Source organism: Moesziomyces antarcticus, assembly GCF_000747765.1.
Source record: "Moesziomyces antarcticus DNA, scaffold: scaffold_v10004, strain JCM 10317, whole genome shotgun sequence".
Lineage (NCBI taxonomy): Eukaryota > Fungi > Basidiomycota > Ustilaginomycetes > Ustilaginales > Ustilaginaceae > Moesziomyces > Moesziomyces antarcticus.
In genome coordinates, this window is record NW_014639006.1 from 329,492 (window position 1) to 346,452 (window position 16,961).

The 16,961-nt window shown below is 61.6% G+C and overlaps 5 protein-coding genes across 5 annotated transcripts; 2 read left to right on the top strand and 3 right to left on the bottom strand.

The window, feature by feature from the left end:
• Window positions 1-146: 146 nt before the first annotated feature.
• Window positions 147-2,234, bottom strand: PAN0_004d2245 (t-complex protein 1, zeta subunit; the record flags this gene model as incomplete). The annotated part of the gene is made up of 1 exon (XM_014802190.1): window positions 147-2,234. One exon carries the CDS (start codon window positions 2,232-2,234, stop codon window positions 147-149), a length of 2,088 nt encoding a protein of 695 aa, XP_014657676.1.
• Window positions 2,235-2,554: 320 nt separating this feature from the next.
• Window positions 2,555-6,605, top strand: PAN0_004c2246 (DUF89-domain-containing protein; the record flags this gene model as incomplete). The annotated part of the gene is made up of 7 exons (XM_014802191.1): window positions 2,555-3,126; window positions 3,180-3,232; window positions 3,488-3,760; window positions 3,810-4,121; window positions 4,705-4,796; window positions 4,968-5,180; window positions 5,289-6,605. 7 exons carry the CDS (start codon window positions 2,555-2,557, stop codon window positions 6,603-6,605), a joined length of 2,832 nt encoding a protein of 943 aa, XP_014657677.1.
• Window positions 6,606-6,878: 273 nt separating this feature from the next.
• Window positions 6,879-9,765, bottom strand: PAN0_004d2247 (RNA-binding domain-containing protein; the record flags this gene model as incomplete). Its single annotated transcript, XM_014802192.1, has 2 exons — window positions 6,879-8,423; window positions 8,722-9,765. The coding sequence occupies 2 exons, from the start codon at window positions 9,763-9,765 to the stop codon at window positions 6,879-6,881; spliced, it is 2,589 nt and encodes an 862-aa protein (XP_014657678.1).
• A 528-nt stretch (window positions 9,766-10,293) lies between these two features.
• On the top strand, window positions 10,294-13,947 carry PAN0_004c2248 (uncharacterized protein; the record flags this gene model as incomplete). Its single annotated transcript, XM_014802193.1, has 1 exon — window positions 10,294-13,947. One exon carries the CDS (start codon window positions 10,294-10,296, stop codon window positions 13,945-13,947), a length of 3,654 nt encoding a protein of 1,217 aa, XP_014657679.1.
• A 74-nt stretch (window positions 13,948-14,021) lies between these two features.
• PAN0_004d2249 (GTPase) lies at window positions 14,022-16,910 on the bottom strand (the record flags this gene model as incomplete). The annotated part of the gene is made up of 1 exon (XM_014802194.1): window positions 14,022-16,910. One exon carries the CDS (start codon window positions 16,908-16,910, stop codon window positions 14,022-14,024), a length of 2,889 nt encoding a protein of 962 aa, XP_014657680.1.
• Window positions 16,911-16,961: the final 51 nt, after the last annotated feature.

A 16,961-nucleotide genomic window follows, 5' to 3' on the forward strand; every position in this document is an offset into this window, starting at 1 on the left:
GCCTTGCTTCACACCATTTTGCATACACAATCAATCCAGACCGGATCTCACCAACAATCGCACAGTGACGCAACGCTATGAGTGGGAATTGGGCATTTGTATTTTTACACTGAACGTCAACTGAACGAGGAAACTGGCCAAGATCTTTAGCCCATGGGCGCTTCGGACTTGAGCGAGCTTCTTCCTGCGCGCAGGATTTCGTCGACGCTGAGCAGGTTGGAGGCGATGACGGCGGAGCTGTGGAGCATGTGTCTCTTGACCCTGTAGTTGTCCCAGATTCCGAGCGAGACTGGATCCATTGGTTCGCCCGTCTGGACGTCCAACCCGACCACGTTGCCCTCCGCTACCTCGTCCTGCAGTGCCACCAGCGCATCCTGCACGTCGAATCCCGAGTTGGCAGCGAGCGTCTTGGGGATGACGAGCATGGCATCGGCAAACGCCTGCACACCCAGCTTGGCACGTCCCTTGGCAGCCTTCTTAACGGTGGTGGTGAGATGATTGGATGCAGCAATCTCAAACGCACCACCGCCCGCGATCAGCGTAGCATCCTCGATGGCGTTCTTGACCGAGCGCAGTCCATCGCGCACCGCGTCCTGGATCTGCGTCATGGTGTGCGCATTGGGACCCTTGATGAGGATGGTGACCGACTTGGGATCGCGGCACTCCTCGACAAACGTGTACTTTTCCTCGCCCAGCGTGTGCTCGTACACCAGCCCGGCGTATCCGAGCACGTCCGGGCTGAGGTCATCCACGCTGTTCTGCGCCACACCGCCACAGCACAGCTGGAGCCTCTCCATGTTCCTGCGCTTGGCCCTGCGCAGCGCCAGGATGCCGTTCTTGGCGAGAATGTCGAGCGACATGGGATCAATGCCCTTCTGGTTGAAAATGACAAAGTTCTTCTTCTTCTCGTTGGATCCCTCGGTGGGCGCATCGCACACCGCCTGCTTGAGCTCGACGATCTTCTTGAGCTTGGCGTCGACGAACCTGCGCTCGCTCTCGACCAGCTTCTCGCGCTGCTCGGCCGACGAGTAGAAGAAGCCCGAGTTGACTTCGGTCTTTTCGTACTCGAGCGACACGTTGAGCGTGAGCACGTACGCGTTCTCGACGCGCTTGGGCATGTCGGCGTGGCGCGCGCCGTGGTCGAGCACGAGGCCGCGCACGAGCTGCGTGTCGGTGTCGGTCTTGTGCTGCATCTTCATGATCTCGACCATGTGCAGGTCGATGGGGTCCTTGATGTTCCACTCGCTCACGCTCTCGCTGCTGCCGTCGGCGGTGGGCTTGGGCGCCTCGATGGTCGTCGTCGTGGCGGGCTTGATGGCCAGCACCGCGTCCACAATGTCCGCCGCGAGCTGCGTGGCGAGCTTCGAGTGGAGCTTGGTGGAGAGCGAGGTGGTGGCGACCTTGACGAGCGTGGCGCGGTCCATGTCGGGGCTCTTTTTGAACTTTTCGAGAAAGTCGAGCGCGCCCGTCTTGGCGAGGTCGAAGCCCTCGCTGATGACGCGAGGATGGACGCCCTCCTGGATGTATCGCTCGGCCTGCTTGAGCAGCTCGCCGACGAGCAGCACGACGGAGGTGGTGCCGTCGCCGCACTGCTCGTCCTGCGCTACGGCGGTACGTGCGATCATGGCGGCGGTGGGGTTCTGGATCTGCATCTCGGTGAGGAGCACCTTGCCGTCCTTGGTCATCTTGAGGTTGCCCGAGCCGTCGACGAGCATCTTGATGGTGCCGCGCGGACCGAGGTTGGAGCGCACCACCTGGGCAAGGCCGATGGCGCCGGCAGTGTTGACCTGGAGCGCCTGGGTGCGGCGCACCGACTCGGCGCGCGGGTTGATGAGCTCGATGGCCGACATGGTGCAAGTGTGGGCGCGCTGTCGATCGCCGATGGTCGGGCGGTTGAAGCGGTTGAAGGGTTGGGAGCTACGCTCGTATGGCGTGGGACTCGTGAGGCGTACGAGGAGGCGATGTCCTACTCGAACGCACGCAAGTTGGGTATGGTTGGCGGAAAGGTGTGACGGTGAGCCAGAGGTGTCCGGGAAGAAAGGATGACTGCCGCGTGCGTTGCTTGTCGAGTGAGAATGTGTTGGTCTTTGCAGCGCGCCTCTGCTTGTCCAGCGGAACGGCCGAGCCAAGTTGCCGCTCAGTCCAGCGGAGGTGCGGCGGCCCGTCGTGTTCGAAGCGCGAGGAACCTTTTTTCGCCCTTTCGCTTTTCTTCTTGCAGGCCCAGCGCGGCGCATTTATTGTTTTCGCACGAGAACCGCGTACGTCTGTCGGTGACGCTGCGCACGCGGCCTGGCGACCTCCACCGCAACACCTCGCTTTCAACACACCTCCGAGCGTCACGCCAGGGTTCAACGCCAAACATCATCACCACTTGTAAGGTAGCACACTCACCTATCCCACAAGCGTACTCGGACTTGAAGGCTACTCCGTGACCACTCACGACGACTCTTCGCTGCCATCTTTGGATTCGGTTCCTGGCGCCAAGTTAACGAAGAGCGAGACCGTCCCACCTTCAGGTCTTGCCGCCGCTGCTCGGATCTGAACCTAAGACATCATGGCTACGACGGAATCCAGTTACCGCTCCGAGCTCTCGGGCTTCCGATGGGCGCAAGGGCGGACGGATGACTCGCGTCCGCAGGCGGCAAGTGGGCCGTCGAGCTACCTGTCGACGCTCACCAACAGCATATCGGGCTACGTGCCGTTGCGATCCAACGAGCGCACCAACGAGGAAGAGGCGTACCTGAGCCTGAGTCGATGGGAGCGCTTCCTGGGCTTCCTGGCGTGCATCGCGGGCGCGGCTGTGTGCTTCTTCTTCAGCTTCATCTTCCTCTCGCCGCCCATCCTGGCGCTGCGACCGCAAAAGTTTGCGCTGGCCTTCTCGCTGGGCAGCATGCTGTTCATGATCGGATTCTCGGTACTCTCGGGACCGCTCGCGCATCTCAAGCACATCTGCAGCAAAGAACGACTGCCGTTCTCGATCGCCTACTTTTCGTCACTTGCCCTCACCATCTACTTTGCCGTCGGCCCACGCAAGATGCTGCCCACGCTCATCTTCGCCGTGATCCAGGTGGGTGCGCTCATCACTTACTTGGCCGCATACTTCCCCGGCGGCACCACCACATTGCGGTATGGTGGGAGCATGATCCTGCGAGGCGGAGCGTCATTACTCCCAATCTAAGGGCAGGATGTTTGGATCAGGACTTTTGCAATGCACTTCTCTCTGGTATACGCCGTGCGTGTTGCCACGCGGTGACCCCACCTTGTCCGCGACCCGAGTCTTTGAGTGAGTCGATGAGATGGATGCGAGTAGAGAACCGACGTGGTCGTAGGCAGCAATGGGTGGATCGAGGCGGTGCGGCGGAATCCGGGCTGGAAATGGCACGTGCCTTGTCCGCTCTCGGCCAGATCCGATGATTCAATCGAGATGGGTCAAGGATGCGTCTCGAAAAAGTTGATGTCCGGACTCGTTTGGGCGGAAGCGCAACAGAGATGGCCGACGATAGCAATGCGGTCGGCGTGGGCGCTCCACCACCACGCCTAAGCCGGGCTGGCTCCGATGGCGGCAAGGGGCCTATGGCAGCATGCAGCCTGACCGCACAAGCGAGTCCAGGGTGCAGCCCAGGGTTAAGTCGGCAAGTCCTCACTACGCCGCGCCCATCGCACCCACCAGGGCCGGAAGAAGGGCTCGGGTCGGACCGTTCCGCCGTACCGAACCGCCTTCCAAAATCACAATCCATCGCTACCTCTTCGGATCGATTAGGTGTCCTTCCACACTCAATTGAACCGGGCGCCCTCGGCCCGCGACCAAGGCAGCCTGCTCCAGCTGTGCTTCCTCAATACTCCGAGCTTGGCGAGGAAGTTCTTTGGATCCGTTGACGGCGCCAAGCAAACCGGTATGGCAGGTGTTTTTGCAAAGTGGGCACGGCGCGCGGGCTCACCGGCCAGGGAGAACGTGGAGACGTCGGCCAAGCAGAATGACGTTGCTGCACCGGGGCGGGGTAGAAGAATTGCGAAAACCCCGCCCGTCATGGCTGCCCTCGCGCGCGCGCGTTCTGCAGCTCAGCGAAGACGTGCAGTGCTGGTGCACTGCTCGATCGCTCACTCATCGCAACTCCAGCAACGTGAGCTTTGACTTCCCGACCAAGCGAGTGAGGCGTTTCCCGCGCTTCTCATGCGCCTCTTCGAAAGTCAACCGTGTCGCCCTTCCTTGCAGCGCCAACCCGAAACTCAGATTTGTGTTCGAGTCGTGTCCGAGTCGCGAGAGCAAGCTTGCAATCGATCGATTCAATCCAGTGGGGCACGCTTGACAAGTGGAGGCATCATAAGGCGGGAAGCAAGCGAGGGGGCGTCTCAGTGCCAAATCGAGGAACGCGGTCCAGCAGGCGGTGTTCCAGTGTGCATGTGGAGAGCTGGGCCAAGCCAAACGAAGCCATCTTGGAGAGCGGACGGTCAGTGCGCCATGCAGCCATTAACAGCCACGCCGCGCTCTATCCGATCCCCAGCGACGCCGGCACTCACGATCTTGGGCCCTGATCCGACCGAACTTCGTGGCTGCGACAGGCTTAGCGCGCGGATCTTCCGAAACGTTGCTTCGAGTTCGAGTTAGAGTCTTGAGCCTGCGATGTGACTTTAGTGGAGAAGCCCGGCCGTGCTGTGATGTCCGTGCCCCCGAATCCGCTGGCCGATGCTGATACACGGGTGCAGCCCCGCTCGCCCACCGCGCTTTCCCGCACTTTCTGGTCTCGGCTGTGCCGACTCGTATCCAGGCTGAGCCTTCCTTCCCCCTCTTCGAGTCGGTCCTTCTCCTGCCAGTGAACCCGCTGCTACCTCTTGCTTTGCGACCATCACCATCCTCATCGGCTCCTATTCCCTGCTGCCTCTTCGGCCTATACATACCCGCCTGTCGTCTTGGTCCCATCACAAGACCGGCACTCTTCCTAACCTTTCCCCCTCTGTCTCGCCTCTAGCCGACGCATCGTCGTCCGTCCGCAATCATGGCTGACCGCAGTCACCCCTCCGCCAAGCCCGCCGCAAGGACGGTGCTCAACCTCGGCAACCTCCCTCCCAAGAAGCAGGGCTTCGGCGCCGCCGCCCAGTATGCCCGCACCCCCTCGCGTGTCGACCCCAACAACCCGCCTTGGCCCGCATACCGTGGCTACCACGAGTTCTCCTTTGCGCATGTAAGTATTTGCGGCTGTAGACCTGGCTTGCTCACCCCGCTCGCCGCCTGAGACCTCTACTATCCAGATGCTGACCTGCTTGCTTTCTGTGCGCTCTCGCACCCGCAGGAAACCATGGGCAAGCGCTTGCCCACCATCCTCGGCAAGGCGGTGGACGACGTCATCAAGACTCTCAATGAGCAATACGAAGAGGAGAAGATCCTCGACCTGGCAAAGTGCATCGAGCGCATGCAGACGCTCATGGACGACCTGCACAAGAACGCCAAGCTGCGCCCCATCATCGACGACGGTGAGGGCGACATCCCGCTGTGGAACAAGGAGATCGCCAAGTTCTTCCGCGGCAAGGACTTCATGAACGCCCCCTGGCTCTTTGCCGAGGCGTACAAGTACCGCCGTCTGCACGAGTGCTTCAGCATCTCCAAGCACTGGAAGGACTACGACGTCTTCTTCCGCCAGAAGTGCGACACCTTCTCGCGCTCCGGCACCGCCGTCTTCGAGCTCTCGACGCGCTTCGCCGAACCCTTCGCCTACGAGGAGGGCGCCTCCGAGAGCGACAAGCTCAAGGCGCGCGAGCTCCTCTTCCACGAGCTCACCCAGGTATGCCTGTGGGGCAACGCCACCGACCTCTCGCTGCTCATCAACATGACCGAGGAGGACATCAAGAACCTCCAGTCCACCGGTGGCGAGCATCTCGCCGCCACCGAGAAGAACATCCTCGGCAACCACCTCGACCGCCTCTGGAAGCTCGTCAGCAACATGAAGGGCGGCCGCATCGACTTTGTGCTCGACAACGCCGGCTTCGAGCTCTACTGCGACTGCGTCTACGCAGACTGGCTCATCCAGTCGGGCATCGCCAACGAGATCCACTTCCACGGCAAGCGCTTCGCCTGGTTCGTCTCGGACGTCACGCGCAAGGACTGGGAGTGGCTGCTCAACTCGATGCTCTACGGCTCGCTCTTCCCGCACGCCTCGGACGCCGAGGTGCAGTCGCTCAAGCAGATGGGCCTGCGCTGGAAGGACTACGAACGCAAGGGCCAGTGGATCTACGAGCAGCATCCGTTCTGGTGCACCGGCTACACGTTCTGGTCCATCTCGCAGGAGGCGCCCGATCTGTTCCTCCACCTCGCCGGCTCGGACCTCGTCATGTTCAAGGGCGACCTCAACCACCGCAAGCTCACGTACGACTGCCAGGCGCCCAGCGATACGCCGTTCGACATGGCCATCGGCCCGCTCGCCAGCGACGACGGCGCGCCCCCCGTGGCCTCGCTGCGCACCATCAAGTCGGACGTCGTCGTGGGCGTGCCAGGCGAAGTGTCGAACAAGCTCGATGCCGAGGAGCCCGGATGGAGGATCAGCGGCAAGTACGCCGTGGTGCTGCTCTCGGACGGCCTGCCCGGCAAGCCCGTCAGCTTCAACCAGCAGTAGTCTGGCGCGCAGCGTGTTTGGACCCTTGCTGCTTGACGTCGTTGCATCTCTTGGCCATGTGTTCAGCTTTGTCTCTTTGCTTTTTGTAGAAATTCATACACGGGAGGAGAAGCACGCGCAGAGCAAGAGCGTGTGCATGGCGTGCGAATCCGACGCTTGAATGGGGCTGATTTGGCTGAGAGTGCATGGGACTAGAATACAGATGTGTAGGCGGTACAAAGATGGCGGAAGGGATGCAAAGAAAAGTGAAAGTGGCAAGACGGGATGGTGGAGTTACTCGTCATCGTCGTCGTCTTGGTTGTTTGCGGCGCGGGCGGAGCGGGCGGCGCTTGTGATTTGGGCGTGGTTGAGTTTGATCTTTGCGTGTTTGGCATTGGCGGTTGCATCGCCCGTTGCAACAAAGGCGGACTTTGTCTTTTCGCGCTGCATGTCGACCTGGTCCTGGGCATTTTCGCCCTGCTTGCTCCATTGAAGGACCAGATGTCTGCCGAGCAAATGCGTGTGTTTGAGCGCTTCAAATGCAGCCTGTGCCTCGCGAACGGTGGTATACTCGACAAAGCCAAACCCGCGCGTAGTGTTGTCAAACTTCTTGGGCAGACGAACCGACTTGAGCTGACCCTGAGACGCAAACAAGTCCCGAATGTCCTTCTTGGTCACCTCGAATGGCAAGTTCTTGATCAGAATCTTGGTCGATCCACCCGAAGACGTGAGCGATGCAGTGGCAGAAGACTCGGCATTGCGACGCGCAAACGTCACAACCAGCGTATGTCCGTCCACCACTTTACCGTCCATAGCCTTCTGCGCTGTGCGCGCGGCAGAGACCGACTTGAACCCAACAAAACCGTACCCCATCGAGAGACGCGCACCAGGTCGCTTCGGGTCGGGCTTGGTCTGCACACGTGCAAACGCGTAATCCGAAAGCCCGTGGAACGCACCAGCCAGCCGGTCGTCCGTGGTGGAGAAGGAGAGGTTCTTGATGTACAGCGTCGCACCCTCGGCCGCCTCGTCGTCTGCAACGCCAGAAGCGAGATTGGCCGAAGGGTTTGCCGACGTGTCGATGGTCTTGCCCTTGATCGGCGCCTGCTTGACCACCTTGTCGCCGCCCGTCTTGGTCGTCAACACGCCCACGGGCGCCTTCTCGAGGTACAGAATGCCGCCCTTGAAGCGCTTGTACGCAAGCGCGCGAAAGGCCACCTTGGCCTCCGACACCACGGGCATCTCGACGAGCGCAATCGTGCCGCTCGGCGGGATGAGCACCTTGTCCACCTCGCCGTGCTCCTCGAACAGCTTCTGCACCTCGTCGACCGACGTGCCGTACGGGATGTTCTTCACCAGCATCGTCGTGTCGGACCGCCCGGCCTTGGTACCGGTGCCGAAGGCGTCGACGTTGATGCCCTCCTGCGAAAAGAACTCGCGCGTCTCCTGGATGATGCGCGTCTCTGCGAGCGCGAGGCGCACGGCCGCATTGTCCGGCCCGCCGTCGGCGCCCGGGTTGAGGATGTCCGACTTGCTCACTCCGAGCCGGTCGGCGATCGACGAGGCCACAGCGTCGGCCGACATGTAGAGCATGGACCAGTTGAAGTCCTTGGTCGCATCCTGCTTCTTCTGGTCGGCGCGCGTCTGCTTGAGCGTCGCCGCCTTCTTGTCCGTGTCGGCAGGCGCGTCCTTGTTGACAGCCGGGAGCAGGTGGAGCAGACGGCCTTGGAAGGTGGAGCCGTCCTTGGCTCGATACGCTGCGAGCGCGTGCGCGGGGTCCGAGAACGACACAAAGGCAAGGCCCTTGGATGCCTTGGTCTGCTTGTCAAGTGGGATGTGCACCTGCGTCGTGAAAAGGCCAAAGCAAGCGTCTGTCAGCAAGCTGCACTCTACGATCATTGGTGAAAGTAAGGATGGCCCTGAGCCACCACGGCAGCGACGATGACGACGACGGCGACGACTTTAGGTCAGATAAAGAATGTTTTACTATCTGATTCCAGTACTTTTTTCAGCACGGCTTGTAGCTCAGCTGTCCCTATACTATAGTGTCATCACGAAAAGCCGTCGCGGTCGTCGGTGTTGGTCGCTGGTGTGGCTCATGTAGACACGTCTGTGATGGTAGCGAGGAGGGCGGACTTACCTGCTTGACGGTGCCAAAGCTTTCAAAGAAGCTCTCGATGTCGTCGTCGGTGGCTGTGAAGGGGAGATTGCGCACAAAGAGCCTTCCGCTTTCCATGATCTGGTCGACGAGCTTTTGATCCCTTGCGGCGGCCTGCTCGGCTTTGCGGCGTTGAGCAGCCTGCTTACGCTCGAGCTCCTCGTCATTGACCGCGTCTGCTTCGTCATCAGAGTCCGAGTCCGAGTCCGACGCAGAGGCGGCGGCCTTGTCGTCCTTCTCGTCGTCGGATTGCTCAAACTGAGGAGCCGTGGGATCGTCTTGGGTATCGAGGTCGGTGCCGACGCGGTGCTTCATACGCAGACGCATGTACTCTTCGTCGGTGAGACCGACGTCGTTGACTGCTGCATCTGCCTCTGGCTCGGATGCGTCGTCGGCGCCCGACTTGGCGCTGTTGGATTCTGTTGCGGCCGCAGCTGCAGCTGCCTCCGCCTCGGCTTTCGCTTGCTTCTTGGCCTTCTTGGCGGCCTTCTTCTCGACGGCCTCTACGCCGGAAAAGATGTCGTCCATGGTCTGCTCGGGCATGGCGTCTTCGTTCTGCCATGCCTTTCGCTTTGCCTTGGGCTGCATGACCGACATGAACTCTTCGAACGAGATGGCGCCGCCCTTCTTTGGCTTCTTCTTGACGCCTTCTGCGTCATCTTTGTTCGGCTTGCCCTTGGGACCGTCAAGACCATGTGCGCTGGTAGACGCTTGCGGGTCTTGACCGGCGGCGGCCTTTCGCTTGTTTATGCGGTCTTCGCGCTGCTTGGTGAGTTCTTCGTCGCCGATCTTCTTGGCATGTTCGATCGTAATGCGTGAAGTGTCGATGAAGGTGCGGTTGAAGTAGTCGAGCGCCTCCTGGGCCTCTTGCTCGGAACGGTAGCCGACGAAACCAAACTTTCTCGAGGTTCCATCGGGCCGACGCATCAGCTTGACATCGGTGACGGCGCCCTTCTGGGAGAAGTGCTCTCGCAGCCGCGCATCGGTGAGGTACGTGGGCAGGCCACGAACGATCAAGCGCGACATGGCGGTTGTGTGGTGTGTGTGTGGACGAGCCACTGGGTATATGGAAAGGGAACTGGGGGAAGGTGGACGCCAAGGAGCTGTCGAGGGGACGAAAAAGTTCTTTGGGAAGCTGGGCTGAGCTTTTTGTAGCCTCGCTCGGATGGGCCCTGCGGCCACTTTTTTTTCTTTTCTTTTTCAAAAAATGTGGACCGCCCGAAAAAATTCCAAGGCACGTGACGTGCTAGGGCGAACGCGCCAAAACACGAGGCCGCATTTTTGACCCACCGGAGGAGCGCGCTTTTGTGATTTCGGTGTGTGTGCTTCTTTCCGACCGTGGAGCAGCGGCTGTCGGGATGAAGGAGTGGAGGAGGCAGGGGAGACTGCTCTGCTGGCCCAGCGCAAAGATGCAGGGTTCGCAGCTTCGGAACATCCGCGGCTGGAGAGTCGGCTCGATGCTCGTCGTTTGCCACCACTCATCCTCGTCACGCCGACACCGCCCTTTCTTTGTTCACATCACATCGATTGGGAAAGAAGCGGCACTCCGACGCCATGAATGCATCCATCGGCGCTGACCAGAGCGGTCTCTCGGACCTGTCGGCAGCATCCGATCTGAGCATGGCCGAATATCTCGCCGACGATTCGCCCATTCTGACCGACCAGCAGAAGCACCGCACCACACAACCATCGTCAGCCGTCTTGTCGCCGCCTTCTTCATCTCGTCTGCCTCCGACTACACCCGTGTCTCGCGTCTCGGGATCCTCAACTGGTCATGTCGGCCCCACTCCGGCAAGACTGGGCGGCGAATCTAGTGCAGCATGGACTCCCAGCCCGGATGCTTCGTCATCGCGCTCCGCCACACGCGTGAGCGCCGCGCGCAAATCTTCGCCAAGAATGGCCAGGGACGCCAACGAGAGCATGGGGTCCAGCCTGGCCACCTTCGACTACAGCAATGCATCCTTCAGCGAGAGCTTCCTCCGACAGGCGGGCGCGCATATGCTCGCGGGCCTCGATGAAGCAACGCAGCGTTCATCTCCCTCGCCTTCATCTTCCTCACCACGCTACCGCACCTCCTCTTCACCCACGGTCACCGCAAGACCGCTTCAACCAGATCCCAGAACGCCATTCACAGGCAAGAGTCTGCGCACCCGCATGGCAGAGGCTGGCATGCTCGACAGCCCAGCCTCCTCCGATGGCAGTAGCCCCAGTCGCAGTCCAACAGTCAGAACAGGATACAATGCCACCCAGGTGCAGGATGAGGAAGAGGACATCCAGGACGCTCAGCCGTCTCCCAACGCGTCTCTGTCACCAATGCGCTCGAATGCATCTTCTGATCAACACGGACCAGCCTTGTACTCGCCTAGCATCAGTTCAAGGCTCCATCAAGCCACCGACTACAGCACGGAGCTCGCAGCGCACGACGACTGGCAAGAGGGGCTCTCCATGGTCCCCGAAGAATCCTATGTGCAAGACACTTCCAGCATACCGGCTTCCCCCCCAAATCAAGCAGACAATGCCAAGCTTCAGCACGAGTCGTCGGCGCAGGACCCTGTCGAGGAAGAGAACTCTGCAAATGCCTCCACGCACTCGGTGCGGCAGTTAGACGCCTCAAAAGCAGTCGAGCGTCCACCACTACCTCAACTGGCGAGCCCTTCGCCCGATCGAGCCGTGCTGACCCCGCTCGGCGAATCGAGCAGACCAGCACAACCCAAAGCAGCGTCTGCATCAGCCCTCCCTCAGTCGAAGCCGCCAACCCCACAGTCGGCACCTCGCTCGACCAACACTCCCAAGTCGTTTATGCGACTCCGCATGGTGACGCCCGCCCGGTCGTCGCCCCTATCACGTGTCGTCAACTTTTCACCAGCATCGTCTGCCTCTTCGCGGCAGTGGCAGAGTCCCAGCAGTCAAGCCAGTCCGGAAGGAGCGGCAGCTCACATCAGTTCTTCCCGCGACTCGCCGCGCGAAGGCACCTCTGGCACCTCGCCTTCCAGCCCCACGCCTGGTCCACCGCGCAGGATGGACTCACCGTCGATCAGCTTCAGCTCTGCCAGGAACAATCCTCAAACACCAAGCAGCACCGTGGAGCCGCCAAGTCAAGAGAGATCATTTGCCACTCCAGCAGCACGCAGCCCAGCGAAGGAGAGCTATGCATCACCCTACCCAAAAACACCCAAAGGCGGTTCGGAAGTCATCAAAGCTACAAGCACACCTTCTAGCATGTGGTCTCCCGCAACATCCGCCTCGTTCGCCACACCCGCCTCGCAGCGCCAACAGCAAGCGACAACCACGCCGCATACGACCTCTCAAGCGGAAAAGCTTGCATTCCAAGCAAGCCTTACTCCGGAGCCTGCGTTCGGCACCCCGAAATGGAGTCCTTCGCCCGCCCCGGGAGCAGTGCAGCCAAGCGCTGGCACAAAGGATAAGGTTGCATCGCCTCAGACGACGTCTGAATCGCCGCAGATCGACGAACACGACTCGCGCTCCTTGTTGTCGTCGTGCTCTTCCTCCTCCGGCAGGAAGCAGAGTGGCTGTGCCGACAACTCGCGCGAGCCCGAGCCTGCCGCCGACACCAGCAGCGATGCTACAAAAGCGCAACCCGACGCATCGGCCAAGAAGGAGCGCGAGGTGTCGCTGTGGTCTCCACAGCACTCGGACTCTCCCTCAGCCGCGCGCGTTTCGCGCATGCAGCTGGCACGGCGGCCCGCCAAGCCTGTGGCCGAACTCGGCGTGATAGAGCTGGCAGGCGTGGCATCGGCATTCGACTCGCTGGCCGAGCTCTCGGACTCGCGCGTGGCACGGCTGCTGGCACAGCTGCAGGCGTCGACCGCCTACATCGACTCGCTCGAGACTGCGCTCGACGCCAAGGAGCGCGACGAGGCACAGCTGCGCGCCACTTGGGACGCCAAGGATGCCGATCTCGACGAGGTGCGCGCAGCGCTTACGCAACTCTCGGCGCAGTACGCAGAGCTGGTGGCAGACGCCGAGGCCAAAGATGCGCGCATGCAAGAGCTGGTCGGGCAGCTTCAGGGCAAAGTGGAGCGTGCAGGAGAACAGCGTGCCGCAGAGCTGGAGAGACAGCTCGAGGAAGAGAGGAGACTACGCGAGGTGGAGCGGCGCGACTTTGAGGTGCGCATGCAAGCCATCCGGTCGGCACCCAGCACGCGGGAGGCGTACGATTCACCGGCACCGACAGCGGACGGCGGTGTCAGTCCAGAGAGGGCGAGCGAGATCGAGCAGGCGAAAGCGGAACTGCGCGCGACGCTCGAGAAGGACTTTGCCGTGCGTCGCGCGATGGAAGACGCGCCGCTGCAAGCGCGGATTCGCGAGCTCGAGGAACAGCTTGCCTCTCGCAGCCTCTCTGGCGCGGCCGCAGATGAGAGAGAGGCTGGAGGGAACGAGGTGGAGCTGCAGCGTGAAGTCGACTCTTTGACCGCTGAACTCGACCGGCGCTTTGAGGAGCTGTGCGACGTGCGCGCTGAGCTTGACGACGTCGCTGCGCAGCGCGACGCCGCCGAAGAGCACGCCGCTCAACTCGAGCAAGATCTCGCCGAACCAGCCGCCGCGAGCTCCGAGCTCGCAACGTTACGCGAAGAACTCGCCGACAAGGACGGCGATCTTGCTCAACTCGACGCGGAGCTGGCCACGCTACGTTCGGAGCTTGCCGACAAGGACGCAGAACTTGCACGCCTCGGCGAAGAGCTGCTCTCCGCCCGCGCCGCGGTGAGAGACGCGAAGCCACAGCCGCAACCCGAGTCGCAGCAGGAGGGATCGACGCGTGGGTCGGAGCGGGTGGTGGAGCTGGAGCGCTCGCTGGCGAATGCCGAGCTGGAGCTCGTGCGGCTGCGCAAGGCGCACGACGCGCTAGCGCAGGACAATGTGCACTGGTCCATCGCGCTCGCCGCCAAGCAGCTCGAGCTCGGCATGGTCAAGCGCAACGCGCGCTTTGCCCTCAAGCAGCCCAAACAAAACGTCCTCCCCGAATCGCTCCGGGCTAACACGAAACCTCAAAAGCCCCAAGACGCTCAGAAATCTCAAGAGCTGGGCAAGGTGGACAAGGCGGACAAAGTTGACAAGGTGGTCAAGGCGGAAAAGATGGCAGAGCCTGCCTTCCCGGCCGTCCCTACGACGCGACCAGCGGCGCCGAATCGCGCGCGCGAGCATGCACGTCAGCTCCTCGCACAGCGTCGAGCGCTTCTTGCGGCCTAACCCTGCCCCCCACACATCGCAATTGCAAGTCTATTATCATTGCATCGCAATCGAAAAGTTGCACAATCGAAAAGTTACAGCGTCCTTGGTACGGCGACCTCAGTGAAGCTCTGTACGACATCATCGGGCTGGATGTCCTGGAACCCTTCAAAGGCCATACCGCATTCGGTGCCTTTGCGCATTTCGGTGACGTCCTTTTTGAGATGCTTGAACTGGTCCAGTCTGCCCCTGTAGACCTCTGTGCGATCCTTGCCGCGCAAAATACGCACGCCGACCGACTTGGTGATGGTGCCGTTGGTGACTTTGCAGCCGGCGATCTTGCGCGTGGCGTTCTTCTTGAGGTTGATCTCGAAGATCTGGCTGATCACCGCTTCGCCCTGCACGCGCGGCTCCATCAGCGGCGGAAGAAGCTCGGCCACCGAGGTGGAGACCGACTCCATCAGGCGGTAGATCACGTCCGAGGCAATAATGCGCACCGGCGTTGGTTTGGCTCGACTAGCTGCTTGAAGCACCGATTTGGATGGGTTCACGTTGAACCCGATGATCGTTGCATCCAGTGCAGCCGCTTTGGCTACATCACCTTCAGACGGCTCGCCTACAGTGGCCGAGACAATTTTGACGCCAGCTTCGGCATTGCCAATCGAAGCAATTGCCCCGACGACCGCCTCGACCGTGCCGCTAAAGTCGGCCTTGACAATGACGTTGAGCATCTTCTTGCCCACCGCTTCCGGCTCGGTGCTGGTCTCCACCTCGACTTGCTCTTCCGCAGCAGCGCGAGAAGTTGCTTCAGCCGCCTCGTCGAGTTCAGCGATTGCCGCAAGCGGATCCTTGCCGTCGCTGGCGGCGAGTCGAGCAGCACGCCTGCGCTGGCGCTCCTCAAACTCCTTGCGCGCCTCGGCCTCTTCCAGCTCGGCCTTGATGCGGCGCGCCTCGTTGATCTGCTCCACGTCCTGCAGAAGCCGCTTCTGCTCGATCGCCTTGGTGCGGTTCTCGATCGCCTTCTTGCACGACGCCTCGTCCGTGGCACCCAGCATCAGATCTCCCGCCGTCGGCAAACCCTTCCATCCCGCCACCAATACGGGATCTCCCGGAAACGCCCTGGCCAGCGGTCGTCCGCTCGAGTGCAGAATCGCTCGCACACGACACCACGACGTCCCGGCAATCAGACTGGCGCCCTTGACCAGCTCGCCGCGCTTCATGAGCACCGTCGCCACATTGCCGCGTCCCTTGTCGACGCGCGACTCGAGCACGTATCCCTCGGGCAGGCCAGTCTTCTCCGCACGCAGATCCGCCAGCTCCGCCACGGCGGCAATCGTCTCTTCGAGCTCGTCCAGACCCCTACCCGTCTTGCCGGAGACATGGACGCAGGGAACATCGCCACCGAGCTCCTCGAGCTCGACGCCCGCCGCGAGCAGCTCGCGCTTGACGCGCTCCGGGTCCGCATCGGTCTTGTCCACCTTGTTGAGCGCGACGATCATCTGCACCCTGTGCTGCTCGATGCCGTCGGACGACGCCGCCTCGGCATTGGCATCGTGCACGAGCTTGATCACCTCGCGCGTCTGGGGCATCACACCGTCATCGGCCGCCACGACGAGCACCACAATGTCCGTCACCATCGCGCCTCGACTCCGCATGGCCGTAAATGCCGCATGCCCCGGCGTGTCGAGGAACGTAATGGTCTGAATACCCTTGTAGCCCTTGCGCTTGCCCTTATCCTGTTCGACGCCCGAAATCGGCACGCTGAAGGCACCAATGTGCTGCGTAATACCGCCCGCCTCGCCGGCAGCCACCGAGGTGCTGCGCAGCTTGTCAAGCAGCGTCGTCTTGCCGTGGTCGACGTGGCCCATGATGGTGACGACGGGCGGGCGCAGCGGGAAGCTCGCGCGCTCCTTCTCCGTCTCGGGCGGCGGGCGCGGGAACAGGTCGAAGCTCGCCTCGTCGTTGGCGATCGCCACCACATTGAACTCGGCCGCGATCATCTCGGCGTCCTCGAACTTGAGCATACAATCCGGACGCGTGTCCTGCATGCCGAGGTCGGCCATGACGTTCTGAATCGCACGCAGCTTCTTCTCCATGCGCGTGGCAAGCATGATGACCGAGATGACCTCGGGCAGGAACAGGTTGCGCTTCACCTTGATGATTTTGGGCTTGGCTGCGCCTCGTTTGACCTCGGGCTCGGCTTCGGCTGCGCTCGAGGCGTCGTTGACGGGTCCCTTTGGACGGCGTGCGTGAGCGTTGCGCGTGTGGGCGTCGTGTTGTTGAGCACGAGGAGCGCCGCGCCTGTAGTCGGCATCTGCGTCCAGCAAGGATCCGCGGCCCTCCTTCTTCTTTTGCTTGGCGGCGTGGTGTCGATCGGACTTTTCGAACGCCCGAGGACCGCTCGAGATGCCCTCGTCGTCGGCCCTTGTTGCTGACCCCGCTGCAGAATCTGCTGAGTCTGCTTCGCCGAATCGCATATCCTCGCCTTCCTGCTCGGCAGCCGCTGGAGCGTTGCGAGCTCGAATCCTGGACACGGTCGAGTCCCTCCTGCTAGAAGCTGGCGAGGACGATGGCTCGGCGGAGCCGAACTTGTGCATCGACTCGTCTTCGCGCTGCGGCCTATGCGAGCGGGGCTCACCACGGTCCTTTCCATGCTGCGAGCGGGGCCTGGCGTTGGGATGCGGGAGGCGCTTCCTGGTGCCATCGGGTGCAAAGCGCTGATTGCGGCTGAACTGCTGCACTGCATTACCGCCTGCGTCTGCGTTGCGAGGACGTCGTGCATTGTTGCGGTCTGCGTCGCGATTCGAATACGATGGTCGGTCTCCGCCTCGTCCTGATTCGGCTGGTGACGAAGAGACGAATGTGCGTAATGTAGCAGCTGGCAATGCCGATGTCGATGCGAGCGCAAGACGGGCGCTGGACGTCGACGCTGCCCAGCCTGCGCGGCGGGCGCTCGCTATTGAGAGCGTTGACCTTGACAGCATGTTGAGTTGCAAGATGAGGTGGGAGCGGAAGGTGATGCTGGCGGTGCTGCA